The following is a 21,910-nucleotide window of genomic DNA, read 5'->3' on the forward strand; positions in this document are numbered from 1 at the left end:
GAGGGGCCGAAGGTCTGGCACTGCTGGGGAGGAGAAGCCTGCCTGAGGGCATCAAGAAGGGGTAGGCTGAGGATTGCAGCAAGTCAGGTTGGGGACAGAGGGAACATCAAGCTTTGACAATATGATCTTTTTCCTAGGTCTTGCTTTGGGAGGGGACACCTTGGTGAGGGTGTTAATAGAAAGGAGGGGGTTTCCAGGAATAGCTAGGCACCGCCCTGTAGGAAGGAGGCCCGGGCTCTGAGGTCTGGGAGGGAGACAGACGGTATTTCTCCTGGCACACACTGAAACCTGGGAACATTTAGGATCTTTTGGGTTATTTCCCCTTTTCCGCTTCTTTATGGAAAATCCTTAGATAACTTTCTCAGATGGCTTTGGACATCCTGAAAGCAGGAGATCTGGCCTGACTGACAGAAGAAGCACCCAGAACACTAGTACAGGACATGGCTTTTACATCTTGGCACAGAAAAGGAAGACACATTCTGTAATATGTAAAGTTGTATCATGGGAATAGCCACTGGAGCCTCTGAAAAGGGTGAAGTTAGAGCCCCAACAACTTTTTGTTTCTCGGCTTAAAGGTGTCTGGCCACAGGTTATTTTTGTGCCCTGATACTCTCAATATGTTAACTAAACAGCTACCACATAATTATGAACCAACATGGGAAGATCAGCAGCATCATGACTCCTAGAGCTCAGGGCCTGCAAGGAGGAAGGACGCAAAGTTCTATCTATTGAGGCAAAGGTTGCAAGTTTGAGCCCCAGATGGGCCTCTTAGCTTTTTTTTTTCTTTATGGCTGCAGACAACCAGATTGACAAACACGGAATCCCTAACCGTCGGCCTACATCCAGCCCAAGGCTGAGCCCCTACTCCTCATCTAGGCTGAGCCCTGGTCCCTGACTAGGCCCCAGCTCGGATCACAGTCTAACCTTGTGCAGGAGGTGCATTCTGGGTCTTAAGGGGGACAGGCTAGAGAGTGGCTGTTCAGGGAAACCCACCCCCAAGGCCCGAGACGCGACTCAAAGTTTCCATTCTACTGCCCGCGGTTTCTGAGCGTTGTCAACATAGAGGAAAGACACCCCGAAACCGCAATCCCTTTGCTGAAGGTGAGCCGCCCCAAGGTCGGAGGGGCCCAGGAGGTGGCCCGAAAGACTATTAGAAGCGCGCCCGAAACTGCCCCACGCTTAGGCGCTACCGCAGCAGGTTGGCTCTCGGGATCTCCCGCCACGTGGGGGGAGCGCTGGGCCCCGGAGGCAGTGGGGGATCTAGCGGCCCCTCCAGCCAGCCTCTCCCTGGCCACCCCCTTTCTCGGCTCCCGCCTTCCAAAGCCGCGATCCCCGCGGGCTGAGCTCCGCCCCTGACCCTCAATCGTGTGCCCAGGGCGCCTCCGCAGCGCCACCTGCAGAAGGGACACGCGGCGCGCGGCGTCTGGGGTCTAGGCGGGAACTGGAGTCCTAGAAGGAGGAGGAAGAGAGGAGAGAGGGTCGGCTCCCTGTTGGGAGCCTTCATGGCTCTCGCTTGGCCTCCCCTCGCCGCCCCAGCCCCAGGCGGCCTGGGCAGCCCGGATTCCGTCCCACGCCTGCCCCGCGCAGGCAGCCGGCGGCTCCGACCTTGCACTCCTGCTGCTGCACTCCCAGCGGCCTCCTGCCCCAGGCGCCTCTTCTCGGGAAGCAGTGAAGTCACACTGAGCCCGAACCGCTGACTCATGAGAATCCTGCCCCGTCCCTGGCACACCCCATGAAACTTCCCCTCAATCCCATCTTCCCTGCCCCCGCCTCCCCCCCCCCCCCCACTTTCCTCCAGTCCTGTCAGGCAAGCAAGGGCGGCTCTGGGCTCCTGGGGAAAGACTCAGTGGGGCAGCTGGGAAGGAAGTGGGGGCGAGAGTCCCCATGGAGACCTTCGAACTTCTATCCCATCCAGGTCTCTTAGTGCTGTTTTGGGGCACACAGGGAATGCCCGGAAGGGAACTGCATGTTCCCAACTCTGGGCAAAGCTCCCCCACTAAGATAACCTTTTGCAATTATCCACTTCCCACAGGGAGCACCTGCTGACAGGAGGGCGTCTGGGGACTTCCTTCTGTCCGTAGGGCTTTGGAACTGGCTGGGAAGGTAACTCTGAAGCTGAGGTCTCTTTTTTGCAATCTCTTGTTCCAAGGAACGGGCCAGCCCACTGGTTTGTGCCACCATGGGGACAAGTGTGGAGTGCTCTGAGCCTTGAGCTGCCCTCAATCTTTGCATTAAGTCTCTGTGGACTTTCCTCCTAGAACTTGGTGCTGTCCTGGTCCAGGTTGAGGTGGGGGTGACTTTTAAGCCAAGGATTCTGTTTTCACTACCACCACCACTTCCATCCCACTGTGCCACTAGTTTGAGGACTCCAGCTGGAGTGGGAGACCAGAATCCCACTCCTGGTGCTTGGAATGAGGATCCCACCCTGGTGGCTGAGGACCTCAGGCTGGGGCTAGGGAAGGCTTCAAGCTGAAGGAGCTCTGCTGGTCTCCGAAACACCTAAAGCTCCCCTTTCCCTCCCGAGGGGCAGTGATCTTTAGGCATTCTTTCTCACTCAGCAAATCATGGACTGATTTTTTTTCTCTTTCCCTGTATTCAGTTTCCTTTTGTTTCTATGGTAGGAGCCAGGTGCTGCTGAAGTTTGCACGCTTCCTGGCTCACTTGTCACTGCATTTCGGGGCAGGGCTATGCCAAGGCCACGGCCAATGTAGAAATGGTCACAGATAGCAAAGGGGGTGAACAGGCTTGTCTTGGGGCTTTTATGGCATGAGGTGAGGGGTGCTTCTGAGCTCTTCTCTCGTCAAGTTGAGAGCTGCCCTGGGTTTTGGTGGCTGTCCACCTACATGTTCTGCAGGGTGTGCTTGTTGGGGATTGGAACCATTAAATGGTTGGGTAGGAATGTATGTTATAGGATCATGGCTGAGAATAGTCCCATCATAAAGCCTTCCTGGGGAAATTCTGGGCTCAAAGCCCACTTTTTTAGGGGTTGAAGGATGCCACCCTTTCATGGAGCCAGTTTTGAGGCTGTCAAACTCTCCATGGAGAGCAAATAAGGCAAGGTGCAATTTCTAGGGGTCCTCTGTCTAGATGTAACTTTCTAAGTCAAAGAAGAATCATAAGCTACAAACAAACAAACACACAAAACCAAACCTGTAAATTTAGTTGAGCCAATGGATAGCAGAAGCAATGTGGGGAGATGTTTGTCAAGGGCTCTCAACCTTAGAGATGAAAGGCAACTGAGTCCATGAAAAGATGAAGAAAGTCCTGTGCAGGCACTGGAGAGACTTTGCTGTACACAGGACATTAGAGCTGAGGGTGGAGGGATGATCCTGTCTGTTCCCTTCATTTTACAGAGGAGGCTGCCCAGGTCCTCCAGGAGTGACTGGTAGAGCTGAGACTCAAATCCAGAAGAGTGCTCTTTCCACTGTTCTCCACTGCTTCGGGAAAAACACACACGGGCAGGGAGCACTTACTGGAACCTGAAGAAGAAACACAGGGAGAAGGAAAACAAGGGGAGGGGGGACCTGCAGAGATTCAGAGAAGAAGCAGGGAAAATGAAGGGAGTGAGGAAAAGTGAAGAGAAAGAGGTGTAATCTCTTTGAATGTCAGCTCCATCCTCTGTATTAAGGATACTACACATATTCATTTAAGTATAGTAAACATTTTTATCTTCTGTTTCTAGAGATGACAGAGAAGATACAATCATAGAATGGAGGAAGAACCATGATTTGATCAGTGAAAGAAAAACCTAGACTAGATAGAAGCAGAACCATAAAGCAATGTGAGGAGTAAAGAAGTTCTGATCTGGACCCATGCATCATTCTTCCAGCATTTATGTCTCACTGATAGCTCCTGTTGACTTGTCTGTGTTCACCACTAGGTTATAAAGCCGTGAGAGCAGTGACTACATATTACTCATCTTCTTATCTCCAGGGCCGATTGTACCATGCCATGCAGTAGCTGTGCAGTAAATGTTCGCTAGCTGACCAGCAAATACATTTACTAAAGTGTGTATTCCATAAATTCAACACCCATGTTAGGTGCTTCTCCAGAAGCATCTCTGTGTTGTGCTGCAAATTCCAAGAAACTGTAGGCGGGAACCTGCCTGGGAAGCCAGGCACCTGTGTCCCAGTCATGACTCTTGGGCTTTTACCCACTAAGACACAGATCTGGGAGGTTCCACTGGGACTAGGTAAGATCTTCAGGAAGGTACAAGACAAGGGAAAATTCACAGGGGTCTCTACTTGGCAGTGGGCCTCCAGAAGATATTTTGGCTCTTTGTTTCCAAATTGTCAATGCCCACCAGCCGGAGACCACCAGGACACTCTTAAGATTGAACAAGTTGGGTTTATTGCTTTCTGAAGCAAGGGAGAATGCACACTGTGGGGAAAGAAGAGAGTGCTAGAAAGGACTTACAGGATTTGGGCTTGCCTCGGTAATTTGTGGAGGATTTAAAGAAGCCGGGTCTTGCTTTGGATTGGGTGCTATCAGGAAGCAGGGAAAATTCAATGATTGGGTGTCTCATTAGATAAACCTTATCCATTTGGTGGGCAGACTAGAGTGAGGCGAGTGCTGTAACTGGTAAGGAAGGAGCAGTTACTCAGATTAGCCAGGGAAGGGAGGTGGTGGTGTTTGGTCATTTCTGTGGTTTGGGCAATGTTCATGTTTTTGTCTGTGTTTACACATGATTATGGAGTAGTCTTGTTTTTGTCTTGATCCACCATGGTTAGAGTGGCCTTGTACAATGCTAATGTCTTGTGAATCTGCTTACGTTCAACAACACCCAGGCCTAGCAGTGAGCACCAGGCCAGTTTGTAGCAACACCAAGGCCTAGCTGACAATTCCAGGTCAGCTTTTGGATGTCAGGGGCTGTGTTTCTTTCTCAAAATGAACATTTTGAGATGATCCCTGTTTTCCAACCAGGGCTTGGCAGTCCAGTATCTAAATATTTAAACCCTCCCTGTACTCTGACCCAGTCACACCCATCTGCAGAACCAGCCAGGCAAGGGAACGTCATCACTGGCTTGGGCTGTGTGTCTGTGTGGTTTTGTGTACATGTGTCTCTGCCCGCCAGAAATTCTCTGATAAGATGGGAAAGAGGCCAGAGGCAGTCCTGCTTCACCTCTGGACCCAGCAGGACTTCCCCTCTGTCCAGAGAGCAAGGCACTGGGGTTGAGTTCCGACGATCTCTAAGGCAGCAAGGGTGCCCAGTTTTAGGTGGAGTCAGGGAAGGACAGAGGGGATATTGTGGCAGCCAAACTTGAGAGGATCAGGAAAGGGAAAGAGTAGTGGTGGAAGGGAGGGGAGAGTTCCTTTGTATAAATGGGTCTCTAGAGAAGCTGCTGATTTTCCTTCAAGGAAGCAGCCTGCAGTAGGTCACTGTGGATTCCCCACACCCATCCCTTTCTGCATTAAGTCTCTAGTCTCCACAACAGGCCCTGTTGATTTGAACAACAAAAAAGTCACCTATGTTGACCTCATCCTCCAAAAAGAGGCTTACTCTCTCATCCCTTTCCAATCAAACATACTTCCTTCCCTCAGGTCCATCTCTCCAGCTAAAGTATGAAGACATCTCCTGGTGTGCTTTACAGGTGGCCAGACAAAGGCTAGTACTACCATGAACAGGTGCTGAGGTGCCATCAGATAGTATGTATAAAACGGTAATGAAACGTGAGGTCAAAGTCAAGTGGGTGGGCTCCAAATGCTTGAAATTTTGGCAGAGCCCCAACTCTTCTTTGCAGGGTGTGACTAGCCCTGTTTCACACTGTGCTGTGGCCCAGCTAATCACAGGCTGGCCATTGAGGGCCAAACCTCAACTGGTACTGATTGTCTGTACAGTCAGAAATCAGCGCCTGTGATCCTTGGGGGCCTGTACAGATGAAATGCATTCTGGCTTAAGTGGCAAGTCACGGCAGTGGGTGAAGTGATGGGAGGCCTGATAACCTGGATTACAGAGAACAGAAGCTGCAAGACAGAGGTTCATTTTTACAGTAAGCCCTGTTATCTGGCATCATCCACCTAAGCAACCAAAGACTTGTTCAGCAGTTGTTCAGCAGTTGTTACCAGGGTTTGGGTGTAGAGTGGGGCACATTTTTCCAGTCTTGAGAAAAAAAAGTCTCTGCTCTGGAATAGCTTACAATGAATATAGGCAGTGAACACTAATAATGCAGAACAACCAGGGCCGACCCGATGGCTCAGGCGGTTGGAGCTCTGTGCTCCTAACTCCGAAGGCTGCCGGTTCTATTCCCACATGGGCCAGTGGGCTCTCAACCACAAGGTTGCCAGTTCAATTCCTCAAGTCCCACAAGGGATGGTGGGCAGCGCCCACTGAAACTAAAATTGAACATGGCACCTCGAGCTGAGCTGCCGCTGAGCTCCCGGATGGCTCAGTTGGTTGGAGCGCGTCCTCTCAACCACAAGGTTGCCGGTTCGACTCCTGCATGGGATGGTGGGCTGCGCCCCCTGCAACTAACAACAGGCAACTGGACTTGGAGCTGAGCTGCACCCTCCACAACTAAGATTGAAAGGACAACTAGACTTGGAAAAAGTCCTGGAAGTGTACACTGTTCCCCAATAAAGTCCTGTTCCCTTTACCCAATACGAAATCTTAAAAAAAAAATCAAGTTCAAAGGTACTAAGTGCAATTGGAGCTCAGAGATGAAATCATGCACAGGCACTTGTTCCAACTGGTATCATGTCGCCAAGGTGGGATTTCATTTGGGCCTTGGAAGGTGAGCAGGATTTAGATAGATAAAAGGGACTAGGGATGGCGTTCCAGATGTGAAGAGCATGGACAAAAGTTTAAAGGTGGCAATAAATCAGATGCTTACGTGTGCATGTACATGTGCTGAAGTCATGGGAAAAGAGGCCAGATGGAGAGTGGGCTGAGATCAGGAGCGCTATAGAAGGCTTTGGATTTGATGTGGTTGCTGACAGGGAGTCAGTGTGTGTTATTCAACAAGGTGGGCTGGAGTGGGGGGGAGCATGGACCAAGTGATGCTTTAGGAGGTGACCTAGCAGCAGTTGTTGACCTCAGGATGGATGGTCTGGCTGATGTCTATTCTTGGCGTGTCCATAGTACTTTGTGTGTTTCTATGGACCATCTCACTATGTTATACGTTTGCATTTGTGTCTGCCTTCCTCACTAACACCAGGAGTTCCTTAAGAGAAGTGGCTGTGTTTTCTCCATCTTCCTCTTCCAATATCCACCTGGCTCATAGCAGGTACTCAATGAACACTGATTAGATGAATAGATCATTTAATTTTAATTAACTGAATTACAATGGCATTCCATACAGGATTACAACTGTCAAAGAATTAAAACTACACATCACGCTAAAACAAGACAAATTACAATTTGATCGTTTTTGAAATAATTTGCAAAACACTTCAGGATCTTAGAGTGTCTTACTACCATCTTTATAAACAACAATTATTATTGTATAATGAGTCCTATCTCACAGGATACTACATGAATATTCTACCTACGAATTTGGGTATGATGTCAGATTATATTTCACCAAAACTGTACACATAGAGTAAGAACTATTCTAGTGCAGCTCATTCTCAAAGCGGACATTTGTCTTATTCTAGTGTTCAGAAAGGATTTTGTTGTAGCTGCAACTCTCTTTACATAAACACAGTATTGAAAAAAGATCCAGACTGGTCATAATTTTCTCTTTACAAAAAGATTCACATTTGGACTGTTGAAAGTAGTAAAAATTTCCTCTTAAGATTTGACTTTTAAAAGTAATTTGAAATGCAAAAAAAAATGAGTTATGAAAACTCTGACTTCTATTCCCAGGAAATCATCTGTAAAGTGAGGTATGCCTATCAGCCTATTTTAGATAAAAGGAGTTAGGAGTGGGCAGATTTCTAGTTTGGGGGACAGTGAACGGAAGAGTCAAGAGATCATGATCCCTCAAAGAGTCAGACTCCAGCTTTAGCCATGAAGCACCAGCTCTCTGAACCCAAGTCTCTGTTTACAGTAAATGTCCTTTCTGGCCCCCTACAGGACCAATTCAGTTCTGGGATGGGGGTACACATAAGCGTTGTTGCAGCTAAAGCAGAGTCTATTCCATGTTTATGTGTTCACTCATTCAACAATGATTTACTCAGCATCTACTGTGAGCCAGACATTATGCTGAGTTCTAGAGATTTAACCAAGAGCAAGATATTAAAGTCATGATTCCGGCTTCCAGGAATCTGCAGACCAGCAGGGAGACATAAGCAAGGAACAGGCTTGGAAGGGCTAAGGAAAGTCTTCATAGAGACTAGGACCTTCCCCAGATGAGGGGAGAGGGGTCAAGCTCTGTGGGCAGAGGCCACGGGAGGTGCATTCAGAGAGGTCTGAAGGGGCGAGAGAGAAGTTCAGGGAACCAAAAGAAGTTTAGAGTGTGGAGCAGGTAATACACGGCTGAGAAAAACCACGCACTTGGTAGTAGCTCCAATTTCCTTGCTCTTTAATATGCAGACCTTTCCTCCCTTTCACCCACCCACCCCTTTTTAAAGACAGCAGAGTTTAATTTAGAAGAATCAGGTTTTATTTAGTGATGTGAATATTAAGAATCTGCCTACGTTGTTGAAATATTCACAACGGACTCAATCATTCACATTCATACACACAGAGGAAGTCTGCTGAGTACAAAATGGTTCTTTAGCCATCCAAGCTGCTGTCAAGGACAGCAAAGTGCTTGCCTATCCTGCTGAGGGCTTCAGTCTTCATGAATGTTGAACAGTTTAGCTACTTCATTGAGATCTTCATGTTGCTCACCATCCTTAATGATCTGAGGGAGAGATGAACAGTGGGTCACTAACTTGCTCCATGTGCACTGAGGTCTGGCTGCACAATGGGGCAGCCTGGGCCAGTCCTCACATCACACTGAGAGGGAGTTGTGGAACAGTTTTCTACTACCCCAAATGACCATGTGCCAACTCACAAGCCACCTAGCCAGGTCCTGAGTGAAAAAGAAACATTCCTGAGCCAAGGTTATACCTTTGTTCTGCTTAGGCACAATTTGACCTGGGTGGACAATACATAGCAGGGCACCTGATGAAGTCACAGGAGCATTTTCCAGCCTGCACTTCCCATCTTCTTCTAAGAGCTCTGACAGGAACCTACCTTCCTTGCTATGGGCATTCGGTTGAAGATGTTCCACAGCACGATTCCCACCACCACTTTGTCCCTGAGGTAGAAGATGACACCTTTGCCATAGTCCTCCCCTTCGGCAGGGGCCTGAGGGACCAAAGGGTTGCTGGGAGGAACAGTGATTTCTGAGGCCTCGGACTCTGTCTCACTCTCTGATCGGATACCAGTCCCTGTGGCCAACCCCCAAAACAAAGTCAAAACAAAACAAAGTCAGTTATTATGAGCTTGGGAAATTCTAAAAGGAAAAGTATCTTTCAACACCTGCTTCAAGCTGCTTCTAGATGATTTGTTTTTCTACACCCCTTCAGTAAACACTAGCCTTCTTCGGCCCCTCTCCACTGACAAAGACAACGGAAGCTCTTCCTTGCCACCTCCTGGGTACTGCATCAGTCTGACCCCAAACTTCCCTCCCTCACTGTCTCATTTTAAATTTATGCTATGGTTATTTCCTGGTATCTGGATTTCTTCAAACTGTGAAAAACTTGCTCTTGTCCTCTGAGAAACATTCTAGAGCTGCATGGTCCCGTATAGCAGCCACTAGCCACATATAGCTATTCTAATTAAAATTAGTGAAAATTTAGAATATTTTAATTCAAATTAGATAAAATGTAAAACTCAGTTTCTCAATTGCACTAGCCACAATTCAAGTGCTAAGTAGCTACATGTGTCTAGTGGCTAATGTACTGGTCAGAGCAGAGATAGAACAATGCTATCATAGCAGAAAATGTTATCATACAGCACTGTTAGACACACGTTAGCCAAAGCAGGAGAAAGCACTTCCATATGGAAAAACCATAGTGGTGGTGTTTCCTCTTGGCGGTGGTGGTGGGTATGTGTAGGGGTGTGGGGGTGGAATGGGGAGGGGGGGCATCTTATCTTCTGAGAACCAGGCTCCAAGTAATACTACCTAGTGAACATAGTGATCTGGAGTTTATAAGTCCCTGGGTCCCTCTCCTGGATCCATTTCCCAAGAGAGATCAGAATTAAGGAGTGCGTATATGTAATCTACTTGGATTACACAGGGAAAGGACCTATATATCCATATAATGTCTTATTTCTCCTTAAGGAGCAACTTGTTCTTGAAATGCCCCTGACAAGAGGACACTGAGGTTAAATAACTTCGGCTAAGGTCACGGAAGGAAGAGAGAATAAGGCCTAGGAATTAATGAAAGAGATGTGTGTGGGAGAGAAGTTCATTCCAAGAGGTGCCTCCCAACTAAAGAAAACCTGGCATTAAGATCTAACAAATGGAATTAGAGGCAGCTCAAGAATTACTCAGCCCAGTTCTCCACTGCTCAGGGACTGTGGAGGATAGCGTGTCCTAAACTAAGGTTCTCAGGCCTAGTTCTCAGGATTAGCAGGAAGCAAAAACAAAAACAAAAATGAAAGCAACAACAAAAAACAACATCTAAGAAGTTCAGGTTTTCTTCATGACACAGGTCTTCCCATTCCCTAGAGACAAACTAAACAACAGTGTTGTTGAGCTAGCCACTTGTCCAGAGTCTAGCATGGAGTCCTACAATATCTGAGTCTATGCTTTGACCAGGGTATCTGATTTTGCCAGCTCTCAGACCACTAAAGAGTGAGGAATTTGGGTTTGGTTTATTTTAAAGCACACATAAAGAGAGGCTTTCACTGGCAGTACCCCCCCACCCCCAGCCAATACAGAAAACCCTTGTTCAGGAGAATTTGGACCACGGCTTCTCAACACTCTTCCAAGAGAAGTGGTTGGCTTTCCTTACCTGACTGCTCTGTGGCAGATTTTGGGTTGTCTTCTGCAGTTGCCTTTGCAAAAACCCCAACTGTGGGCAAACTACTATCCACGAGACCAATAGCTTCATAGCCAACATCGGGGCCCAAATCACTCCTAAGGAATGAGAGAGAAGAGGGTGTGCTGTCATGGGACTGTAAAGAATGACACAGGAGGACATTTTCTCTAATACACCACATTTTCATCCCAACCCATCAACTTGGTATGTGCAACAAAAGAGAAATGCCAAATTGATCTGTTGTCTGCTGGGGCATCTGGTGACAATTGTGAGAAAGCATGATTATCCCAAGCAACTTCTATTTTCCTTAAGAAGACATTATACATATCACATATCCATACAACGATCTATACTTTCTTCAATTTATTCATGCTTTTATCCCATACCACATTTGGGGAGTGATAGGTTCCCCACATTTACTTTTCACTACCTTCCTTTAACTCATCCTAAAATTGCCTTTTAGAAGCTTTGAAGAATGCTCCATATTTATGAAATTCAGAATCTTAGATATTTTACAGTTTCATTAACTTACCATATTTCCTTTTAGCCTTCATGTTTCAAGGCCAGAATTCTTTCTATAAACAGGAACCTTCACCCACTTGGTCATTTTATTTTAACTGATCTTCTTGGAATCTTTCCCTACCATCATCATGTTGTTCTTAATATGCTAGGAACTTCACAGAATATTCGCAGCACGACACACACCATGGTTTTGTAATCACTTAGGCTACTCGAACTGTTCTGTTTCTGGTGTTCTACATTTTGTTATCTTCTTGGACACAGAAGCTCATAGGCCTGATGTCTTTAGGTAAGTCTACAATGACTTCTTGCTTTATGTTCCTGGGGCCTGATAATTGTATGAGTATGGACTGTTTTTTTTTTTTTTTTCCTAACTGCATTATTTTACATGTGTTGACCCCAAAATCCATGTTTTTGCTGCCCACTCATAAAACTGTAAGTGATCATCCTAAAATATATTCCCATTAGCTGAGAATTCCCCTGCTTAGGGGTTTCTGAAACCTTTAAGTTTTTTATGTACCTCATCTTTCAAATCAATAAGATGAAAGTGTGCCAAACAGGGCCAGCCCCAGTACTTAGGAATGTCCACTGCTAACTTCTTGTTATCCAGAGAACTCCCTATATGCTGGACTTTGAACTCCTAATCTTAAAGGTTTCATATGAGTGGGCTGCCGTTTTTGTTAGCATATGGGGCTCATTATGGTGAACAGCAAATAACAAATTATACTGCTGTCTATACCTAAGAATATACTTTTGTACCACCTACTACAGTTTGAACTCTGAGGTCTTTTACCAGAAGTGCTGATATCCTCTCCATTCATTCACCTAGTTAACTTAGGCCAAATGGGACCCTTTTACGTGAAGGCTGCTCTGGGGTAGAATGAGTGAACACGAGATAGAATTCCCCCTCACCACCCCGTATAAAGCTAACTGGCCCACAAGGAAACCAAACAATAATGCTGGTTCCATTAATTCTGTGTTCTAACCAGCTGAGTTCTCAATGCACAAAACTATTACCAGAACATTGACTGATGCCAGTATGGCTTAGCAGCTCCAGTCATATTTTCTCCAGCCAATCTTCCGCTCACAACAGCGTGGTCATGATGCTCTACCCGCCGCCTACCAAGCTTTATATCATAGAAGCATGCGGCATCTCCTGCCTGTGCAGACAAATACATTACATGAGCACGTGATGCAAAAGCAAGTTAAAGACAGAATATAAACATTTTGGGTTCAAAAAACACTTTAATTAATTAAAACACTAACTAATTAATGTTTTCCATCTATAGGAAAGAATCATATATACACTAACAAAAATAGTTGAGATTCCATTAAAAAAAAAAATTCTGTGCTTCCACAAAGCTAACCTAAATCTTGTATGCTCCGGTTCATACCTATTTCTTCTCATTCTGCCCTTAGCAGAGACAGGACTTTCAATAACTATGATTTTCAGAATATTATTTCCTATGTGTGGAAATCACTTTTCAGATATGACTGCTTCTTACATAGAAACCTTTTCCAAGATAAGATTTTTTTTGGTCATTCAGTATACATCCATTCAACAAATATTTATGGAGTACTCATTCTGTACAAAGCATTATACTGTCTGGGTTGCTGAGACAAATCTGACACAAACCTTGGCCACAAAGAGTGTGTAACTTAGCTCAGGAAGGTGCAGCACTGCTACTCACTACAGTGTGATGCAAACAAGCGGTGTGCGATGTGAGAGTTACCATGAAGTTAGCTCAGTGTTTTAAGGAGAGAGAGAACACCGGGCCTGAGCTGAAGGAGGCCAGCTTCATGAAGGAGGTATGTGAGTTCTGTAACACTTTGCTCACTTTTGTGGCTGCTCAGGCTCCTAAAAATCCAACACGTGAACGATATTGAAATAAACTGTGAAATCCACTTAATGGAATATATACAGTTATTAAACTGTTTACAGAATCTGAAGCAATGTGGAAAACACTTACATTGTAATGTTAAGTGAAAAAGAGAAGAATACAAATGTTTATACATAGCATGCTTGCCATGACCATCTACAACAAAGAAAAAAACAAAACTAAACTATGTGCAAGAAAATGAAGGAAAGAAAATATACCAAAACAAAACAAAACAAAAAACAGTGATTGTTGCAGGTCATTTTCCTCCTTCTTGTCTGTCTTACATATTGAGCGTGTTTTGCTTTTATAACACGCTAAAAAAAAAAAAAAATCCAGTACAAGGCTTCCTTCTGGTCAGGATGGTGGAGTAGGTAAATACAGTGCTCACCTCCTCCCATGATCACTTCAAAATTACAACTAAACTACAGAACAAATATTATTGAAAATCGCCTGAAGTCTTGATGAATGTGAGTCCTATAACTAAGGACATACAGAAGAAGCCACCTCCAGACTGGTTGGAGGGGTGGAGATGCAGAATGGTCTGGTCCCACACTATGTAAGTGGCAATTTAAAAACTGGGAGGAATGTCTCGGCTGCGGAGGTCCTCCTCAAGGAGCGAGGGGTCCCAGCCCCACACCAGGCTCCCTAGCCCAGGGTTCCAGTGCTGAGTAGAGAACTCCCTACAACTTCTGGCTGTGAAAACCCGTAGAGATTGTGGCTGAGTGAGAATGAAGGAGCCTAGAGTCCCAAGTGTTCCTCTTAAAGACCCAAGCATGGACTTACTCACTGATGGACACACTGACTCTGAGCTCTAGCACTGGGGCAGCAGCTGGCAAAGTGCCAGGGACATACAAGGAGGAACTGAATTGTCTGGCTTAGGGTGAGGGCTGGAGGGGGCAGCTTTCTCCCAGGCAGAAGTGCTAGCAGACACCATTGTTCCTTGGTTCAGCCCTGCTCCCCGCACCATATCTGAGTCTTTATCAACCTGGGTAACACTGTTCACCCTGCCTTGGTGACTCCCTGAGACTCCGCCTCACCCAACTTTTGGGGCCACCCAAACCGTTTCCAGTGGCTTTTCCATACGAACAGCCTGTTTTGGCTCATGCTGCAGACTTTCCTAAACTCTCTGAAAGGTTCACAAACCACAAACAAGCAGATCTGGCTTCGGCATGCCCCGTACCTCTTGCTAAGGAGCCCTAAACTCGGCACTAGTGGGAGCTAGCCTTGGATCAGCTGAGCCTCTTCCAGGCATCTCCCAGCCCAGCACAAGTGCCAACCATCTGCAGATCACTTTGTAGCTCATACCAAGTAACCCCAGGCAGGGCACAGGCAGAGGCTGATCTTGGCCTGCACCAGAGCCCCTCCCAAAGAGGCCCCAGAACCAACACACCTGGTGGCCAGCCTCAGAGCAGAGCAGAGCACTACCTAACCACCTCCACAAACAACATACCCAAAGAAATGACTGGGCAGGCACCAGAGCCCTGCTACAGTGAATCTTGCTCCATCGGGTCAGTGCCTGCACAATAGCTCCTACAGTGTAGTCACAACCAGTCCTCACAACCAATCAACCTGTGAGTCAATACCTCCCACTGATGTGCAAACAGCAACCACATCTCAACTACAATAGGAAGGTACACACAACACACAAGGGACACATCTGGAGCAACTGGCTCAGGTGACCAGTGAGACTGTGCCACTGGGCCCCACAGGACACCTACTATATGAGGCCACTCTACTAAGACTGGGAGACAAAAAAGCTCTACCTAATACATAGAAACAAACACAGGGAAGCAGCCAAAATGGGGAGACAAAGAAACATGTCCCAAATGAAAGAACAGAACAAAAGTCCAGAAAAGAACTAAATAAAATGGAGACAAACAATCTACCAGATGCAGAGTTCAAAACACTGGTTATAAGTATGCTCAATGATCTCTCTAAGAACTTCAACAAAGAGATAGGAAGCATAAAAATGGAGATATAAAACATAAAAAAGAACTAGTCACAAATGAAGCGTACAGTAACTGAAATAAAGAATACATCAGAGGGAATCATAAATAGATTAGATGAAGCAGAGGGTCGAATCTGTGATTTGGAAGATAAAGTAGCATAAAACACCCAATCAGGGCAGCAAAAAGAAAAAAAAAATCCAAAAAAAAAAATGAGGATAGTTTAAGGGGCCACTGGGACAACATCAAGTGGACTAACATTCGCATCATTGGAGTACCAGTAGAAGAAGAGAGAGAGAAAGGAGTTGAAAACCTATTTGAAGAAATAATGACGGAAAACTTCCCTAACCTGGCAAAGGAAATAGACATATAAGCTCAGGGAGCGCAGAGTCCCAAATAAGATGAAACCAAAGAGGCCCACACCAAGACACATGATAATTAAAATGCCAAAGGTTAAAGACAAAGAGAATCTTAAAAGCAGCAAGAAAAAGGCAGTTAGTTACCTACAAGGGAGCTCCCATAAGACTGTCAGCTGATTTCTCAACAGAAACTTTGCAGGCCAGAAGGGATCAGCAGGAAATATTCAAAATGATGAAAAGCAACGACCTATAACCAAGATTATTCTACCCAGCAAAGCTATCATTTGGAATTGAAGGACAGATAAAGAGCATTCCATACAAGAAAAAGCTAAAGGAGTTCATCACGACCAAACCAATATTACAAGAAATGTTAGAGGGACTTCCTTAAGAAGAAGAAAAAGGGGGCAGCTGGATGGCTCAGTTGGTTAAAGCGCAGTGCTCATAACACCAAGGTTGCCAGTTCGATTCCCACGTGGGCCAGTTAGCTGTGCCCTCCACAACTAGATTGAAAATAATGACTTGACTTAGAGCTGATGGGTCCTGGAAAAACACACTGTTCCCCAATATTTCCCAATTAAAAAAAAGAAATTAAAAACAAAAAAGAAGAAGAAACAGAGATAAAAGACATGAATAATAAAATGGCAATAATTACATACCTATTGACAATTACTTTAAATCTGAATGGATTAAAGGTTCCAATCAAAAGACATTAGGGTGGCTGAATGGATAAGAAAACAAGGCTCGGGGCCGGCCCGGTGGCTTAGGCGGTTGGAGCTCCGTGCTCCTAACGCCTACGGCTGCCGGTTTGATTCCTACATGGGCCAGTGGGCTCTCAACCACAAGGTTGCTGGTTCGATTCCTCAACTCCCGCAAGGGATGGTGGGCTGCGCCCCCTGCAACTAAGATTGAACACGGCACCTTGAGCTGAGCTGCCGCTGAGCTCCAGGATGGCTCACTTGGTTGGAGCGCGTACTCTCAACCCTAAGGTTGCCGGTTCAACTCCCGCAACGGATGGTGGGCTGTGCCCTCTGCAAGTAACAATGGCAACTGGACCTGGAGCTGAGCTGCACCTTCCACAACTAAAATCGAAAGGACAACAACTTGGAAAAAGTCCTGGAAGTACACACTGTTCCCCAATAAAGTCCTGCTTAAAAAAAAAGAAAGAAAACAAGGCCCGTTAACCATAATCAAATATCTATCTATCTATCTATCTATCTATCTATCTATCTATCTATCTATGGTCATGGGATGTGGAGTACAGCATAGGGAATAGAGTCAATGGAATTGTAATAGTTATGTACACTGTCAGAGGGGTAGTAAATTGGGGGAGGGGTTTATCACTTTGTGAGGGGTATAAATGTCTAACTATTACATTGTTTTGTACACCTGGAACTAGTAGAAAAAGAAATATTGTGTTATGACCTAGTTCAAAAAAAAAAAGGAAAGAAGGAAAAGAAGGCTGTTACACATGCTGCCTATACAAGACTCACTTCAGATCAAAAGACACACATAGACTGAAAGTAAAGGGATGGAAAAAGATACTTCATGAAGATGGAAATGAAAAAAAAAAGGTAGGGTAACAATACTTACACTAGACAAAATAGACTTTGATACAAGAGACAAGGAAGGACCCAGTAATCCCACTTGTGGGTATTTATTCGAAGAAACCCAAAGCACTACTTTGAAGGGACATGTGAATCCGTATGTTCATTGCAGTATTGTTTACAATGGCCAAGATGCAGAGGCAGCCTGGGTGTCCATCACTGGATGAATGGATGAAGAAGAGATGGAACATATACACAATGGAATATCACTCAGCCATAAAAAAAGAATAAAATTTTACAATTTGTGACAACATGGATGGACTAGAAGGTACTGGGCTAAGTGAAATAAGTCAGACAGAGATAGACAAATACCATACGATCTCACTTATATATATGGAATCTAAGGGACAAAATAAATGAAGAAACAAATTCACAGATACAGAGAATAGTTTGATGGTTGCCACATGGGAGGGGGTTTGTGGGGCTGGGTGAAAACTGGGAAGGGATTTAGAAGTACAAATTGGTAGTTACAAAACGGACATGGGGATGCAAAGTACAGCATAAGGAATATAGTCAATAATAATGTAATAACTATGTATGGTGTCAGATGGGTACTAGATCTATTGGAGTGATCATTTCGTAAGTTATATAAATGTCTAACCACTATGTTGTACATGTGCAACTAATATAATATTGTATACCAATTGTAACTGAAAAAAAGATTAAAAATTTTAAAAATCTAGTACACTTTATCTTTAAAAAAAAAAAAAAAAAAAAAAGCTGTAAGGGAAAAACACCCTTTAAAGTTCCTATGCCCTTAGTTGCAGAGTCCATAATCAAACACAATACACTTGTAACAATCTAACAATGGGGAAATTACCTCATGGTTCCTACATACTATATAGTCTTGTTTGTGTCAGAACAGGTTTTTTTAAAACAGCTAGAAATAGTACTCAAGTAAAATGAAAACAAGTAATTTTCCTTTCTAGAGAATGTCATAAAATTGCCTCATCCTCCATTTGCTGGACTCAAGTTCAGGCAAAGGGAACAGCAGATCAGCCTGAAAGCTGTGCACACGCCTGCCAGGGTGATTCCGATGGCTGCTGCCAACAGGAGCACCGGAAGAGCTCTAGTTCTGCAGGCATACACACTGTTCATTTCCTTTACCACTAGCTTATATCATGAGACCATACCTGGTCTCGTAAATGAAGCAGTTCATAAGTTTCTGTTCTCTACCCTCAGCTTCCAAATGCTCTGACCCTGGTGGGATAAGCTACTGATGAGCTTTATTTAGCACCCCACTGGGCAGACTTGCTCCTAGGCTGGGGACAAGGAACCATGAACTGTGCTTGGTCTTGCTGTAGTGTACTTACCACCCAGATGTTAGAGCGTGCTTGGAGCTCTGCGTTTACCCGGAAGCCACCAAAATCTGAGTCTATCTCCAATCCACCAGTCTTGGCCAACTCAACATTGGGCTCCAGGCCCACAGCTGCCACTATGTGGTCAGTTTCTACCTGAGGCAAAACATAAGTAATTTGTTTAATTACCACAGTTTCCATGTATGCTTCTGGATACAGCAACTGCACATCATGTCATTAAGAATTGGAGCTTTACAAAAAAATCATTGGTTAACTCACTGCTGACAAACAGATTTTAAGTTCTATTTCATAGTTTCTCCCTCCACACACCCATACCCCATACCATCTGAAGAGAAATCTGCCACTCTAGTTAGGTCTCAAAAATCTATGGTAAGATAGGAGGGCCTATGGGAAAGTGGATCACAGGTGTCTACTCTGGTTCTCATCATTCTTATTTTAATGCAGGGACAGTTCATTCAGAAAATCATGATAGGTTAGTGGTGGCTGCCACAAAAGCTAATCTACTGGTATCAAAAGAATGAGGAAAGGGGAGGGGAGGACTGGAAGGTCTTCTGGCAGCTTGTCTTCCCCTCCTTACCTTTCGGCCGTCTTTCAGCTTGATGAGTAACTTGCCACCACTGACTCCGACTGATTGCACAATAGCATCAGGCAGCACCTTAACCCCCTCTGTGAAGGCAAAAAGACCTGAGGCTGAGCCTGTGAGCCTACTTCATGAAAAGTAGGGAAGCTGACTAGAGGCATCTGCTGTCAGAAAACCAGTAATTATCAGCATGCAGGCAGCCTTAGAATAGGCCAAGAGAACCTACAGCCACAGTTCATTTTCAGCACTTCCGAGATTTGGTGTAGGCAATTCAGAACACCTACATGGCTGACTGGAGAATGGGAGAAGGGAAATATTTCATCTGCTGAGTGATACAGCTTATGTCAAGGGGGGTCCCAAACAAGCAAACTTTGCAGTAGGCCTAACACAAAGAGTGGCTACATATGGAAAGAGTCTCTCTACCTCGTCTGACTTTTTCCATGGTCCAGTTGCTGAGGTATTCGGGTAGGATCTTTCCCATATTTCCTTTCTCAGGGAAGAGCTGAATCACTTCGGTGCCCAAGGTTCGAGCTGGGAAGAAGAAACAGAGTAGGTATAGCAGACGGCAAAAGCCAGTCCTAAGACAGGAAGCAAAGTAAAGGAGCAGCAGGCAGTCAGTTACTACACAGAAGGCAATACTGCAACCCAAGCCAGAGCTCCCACTTGCGGGGCACTGGGGCATGAGGGCATTCACAAGGCAAATACAACAGGTGCCAGAACTGCTGTCGCTGGATTTGATTATGTGAACTTAGTGCACTTACACCCAGATGTCACCTTGTGCTTACACAGTGCCATGCAACCTCTGAATAGTAAGCACCCTCTTGAGAAGATGCCCTGATTTCACATGGCTAAGAAATAACATTAATAAAAATGGTTGCCATGAAACATTCAAACTGGAACTCACGGATCTGTCAAACTGGTAACCAACGTGTGTCTGAAGTAAGTGTTTGACTTTTACAGGGAGTAGTCTACATTGTCCTTAGCATCTTACTTTCCTTAATATTTGATTTCTAAGGAGTCTTGGCCTAGAGGCTAGAGGAAAGAAAAGCATTGCTGCTCAGTTGCTCAGATGATAGCTCTGTGGTCACTAAAGGATCCCTCATCAGAACTATCCTGGCAAATGCATCCCTGGAATTTACGAGAGCCCCAAAAAGCATGTGATATCAGACCAGAGGAAGAAAACAGAGGTCACTCACCCTTTCTGCCAAGAGCACAGGCCAGTTCACTACCAAGGAAGCCCCCACCAATAATCGTAATGGACTTGACTTCGCGGGAAATCTTCTCTAAGGTTCTAAAGTCTCCAACCTGCAGGATCACACCAGTTTAGTCCACTGATTTCCCAAAAAGGCACAAGATGGAAATACGAGGAAATATTTTCTGCTAAATCTTTGACAACAGTAATTTGCACATAAGATCTTCTTGTAAAAAGTGGCTCAATTATAGACCATATGTTATTGATGTAAATTTCTTTCTCCACTGTAACACTCCTTCTAGTAACACTAGTTCTCAACTGGGGGCAGTTTTGCCCCTTCACCCCCAAGGGACATTTGGCAATGTCTGGAGACATTTTTGGCTGTCACAACTGGGAGTGGGGCCATGCTGCTTGCAGCTAGTGGGTAGAGTCCAGGATGCTGCTAAACATCCTACAATGCACACGACAGCCCCTCACAGCACACCATTATCCAGCCCCAAATGTTAGCAGTACAGAGGTTCACAAACCTTGTACTATCAAGAACTTAAAGGATAGGACAAATCTTTTCAACTACCCATAAGAGTGGGAAATTTCTGCAGTTTTCATAAGTAAAGAACGGTGATAAGAAGCAATCCGCCCTTTCTTTTTCACTTAGGTACTTTTAACTTTTCTCCCCAAAGTCTTCACAATAGAACTTGCAATGGAAAATGCCAAGAAGCTATGAGTTCCAATGACTTAAAAACATCAGGAAAAAACAACTACGGAAGAGTAATTGGAAGAACTACAGCAAGCAATAAAAACACCAAATGTATTTTTCTCCTAGGAGCTTAAAACACTTGAGTGAGGTATGTGAGAGAAGAAGTGACTTGCTCAAGGCCAGGTAAGCAGTCTGGAGAAGAGCCATAAACAGAACTCAAATGTCCCAATTCCTGGGTGGGTACTTTGGGTCCACAAGATTATGTTACCTCTTCAAAACCGACACAACAAAAGCACTAAAGCAGACAATTACCTTTCTGAAAAGTGTTGTTCTACTCTTCACCTCTGCTCCAGCCCTATCAATGGCAGACAGACTTCTTGGAGTGCCTCCTGGAAATAAGAAAACCCTTTAGCCCAACAAGCAGGAGCTAGCCCAGTCCCCCCCCCCAAACAGGGGGCACCATGGTATGTGTGCTCCAGCTGGTGCTACAGTAGCAGCAACAGAATACAGGCTTTGTTTTCTTTCAACTCCACTCACAGCAGGCTTTGAGAAGCAGATTTGGGAGTCTGTCTTCAAAGGGCCTGCCCTCCCCATAGATGGTCACAGGGCCTCACTTTCTGCTTCCCCAGTCTCTTCTAGTTTCTCATAAGGATTCACCAGATAGCATAGCTATGTTTAAGCAACTACTTCGGTCTCCTCTCTTGATTTCTGATTGGAACTGTCAATGAAGCCACCAGGCTATGCCACTTTCAGGGCAGAGGGCAGGGGCTAAGGGGGGAGAGGAAAAAAGGCCATCCTCTTTAATATCCATCCATGCTTTTACCTGAAGGAACAGCAACAATAATCCAGAAGGGTGTTGGTGGAACGCCTGTAGTTAGCTGGGCTTTGCACCAAGAC

The 21,910-nt window shown here is 45.3% G+C and overlaps 1 protein-coding gene across 2 annotated transcripts in view; it reads right to left on the reverse strand.

Moving 5' to 3' along the window:
* Window positions 1-7,241: 7,241 nt before the first annotated feature.
* The window catches only part of AIFM1 (apoptosis inducing factor mitochondria associated 1), a 35,365-nt gene continuing 20,696 nt past the window's right edge, over window positions 7,242-21,910 (reverse strand). The window contains exons 8-16 of one of the 2 annotated variants that reach the window (XM_019716998.2): window positions 21,326-21,402; window positions 20,321-20,429; window positions 19,548-19,655; window positions 19,122-19,210; window positions 18,539-18,679; window positions 12,454-12,596; window positions 10,891-11,015; window positions 9,122-9,318; window positions 7,242-8,786 (exon numbers count right to left, since the gene is read on the reverse strand). In XM_019716998.2, the coding sequence (XP_019572557.2) occupies window positions 8,715-8,786; window positions 9,122-9,318; window positions 10,891-11,015; window positions 12,454-12,596; window positions 18,539-18,679; window positions 19,122-19,210; window positions 19,548-19,655; window positions 20,321-20,429; window positions 21,326-21,402 (1,061 nt within the window). In that variant the 3' untranslated portion in view covers window positions 7,242-8,714. The remainder of the gene's footprint in view (window positions 8,787-9,121; window positions 9,319-10,890; window positions 11,016-12,453; window positions 12,597-18,538; window positions 18,680-19,121; window positions 19,211-19,547; window positions 19,656-20,320; window positions 20,430-21,325; window positions 21,403-21,910) is intronic. The other variant, XM_019716997.2, reaches the window with a different exon arrangement.

This window comes from Rhinolophus sinicus, chromosome X, assembly GCF_036562045.2.
Source record: "Rhinolophus sinicus isolate RSC01 chromosome X, ASM3656204v1, whole genome shotgun sequence".
NCBI lineage: Eukaryota > Metazoa > Chordata > Mammalia > Chiroptera > Rhinolophidae > Rhinolophus > Rhinolophus sinicus.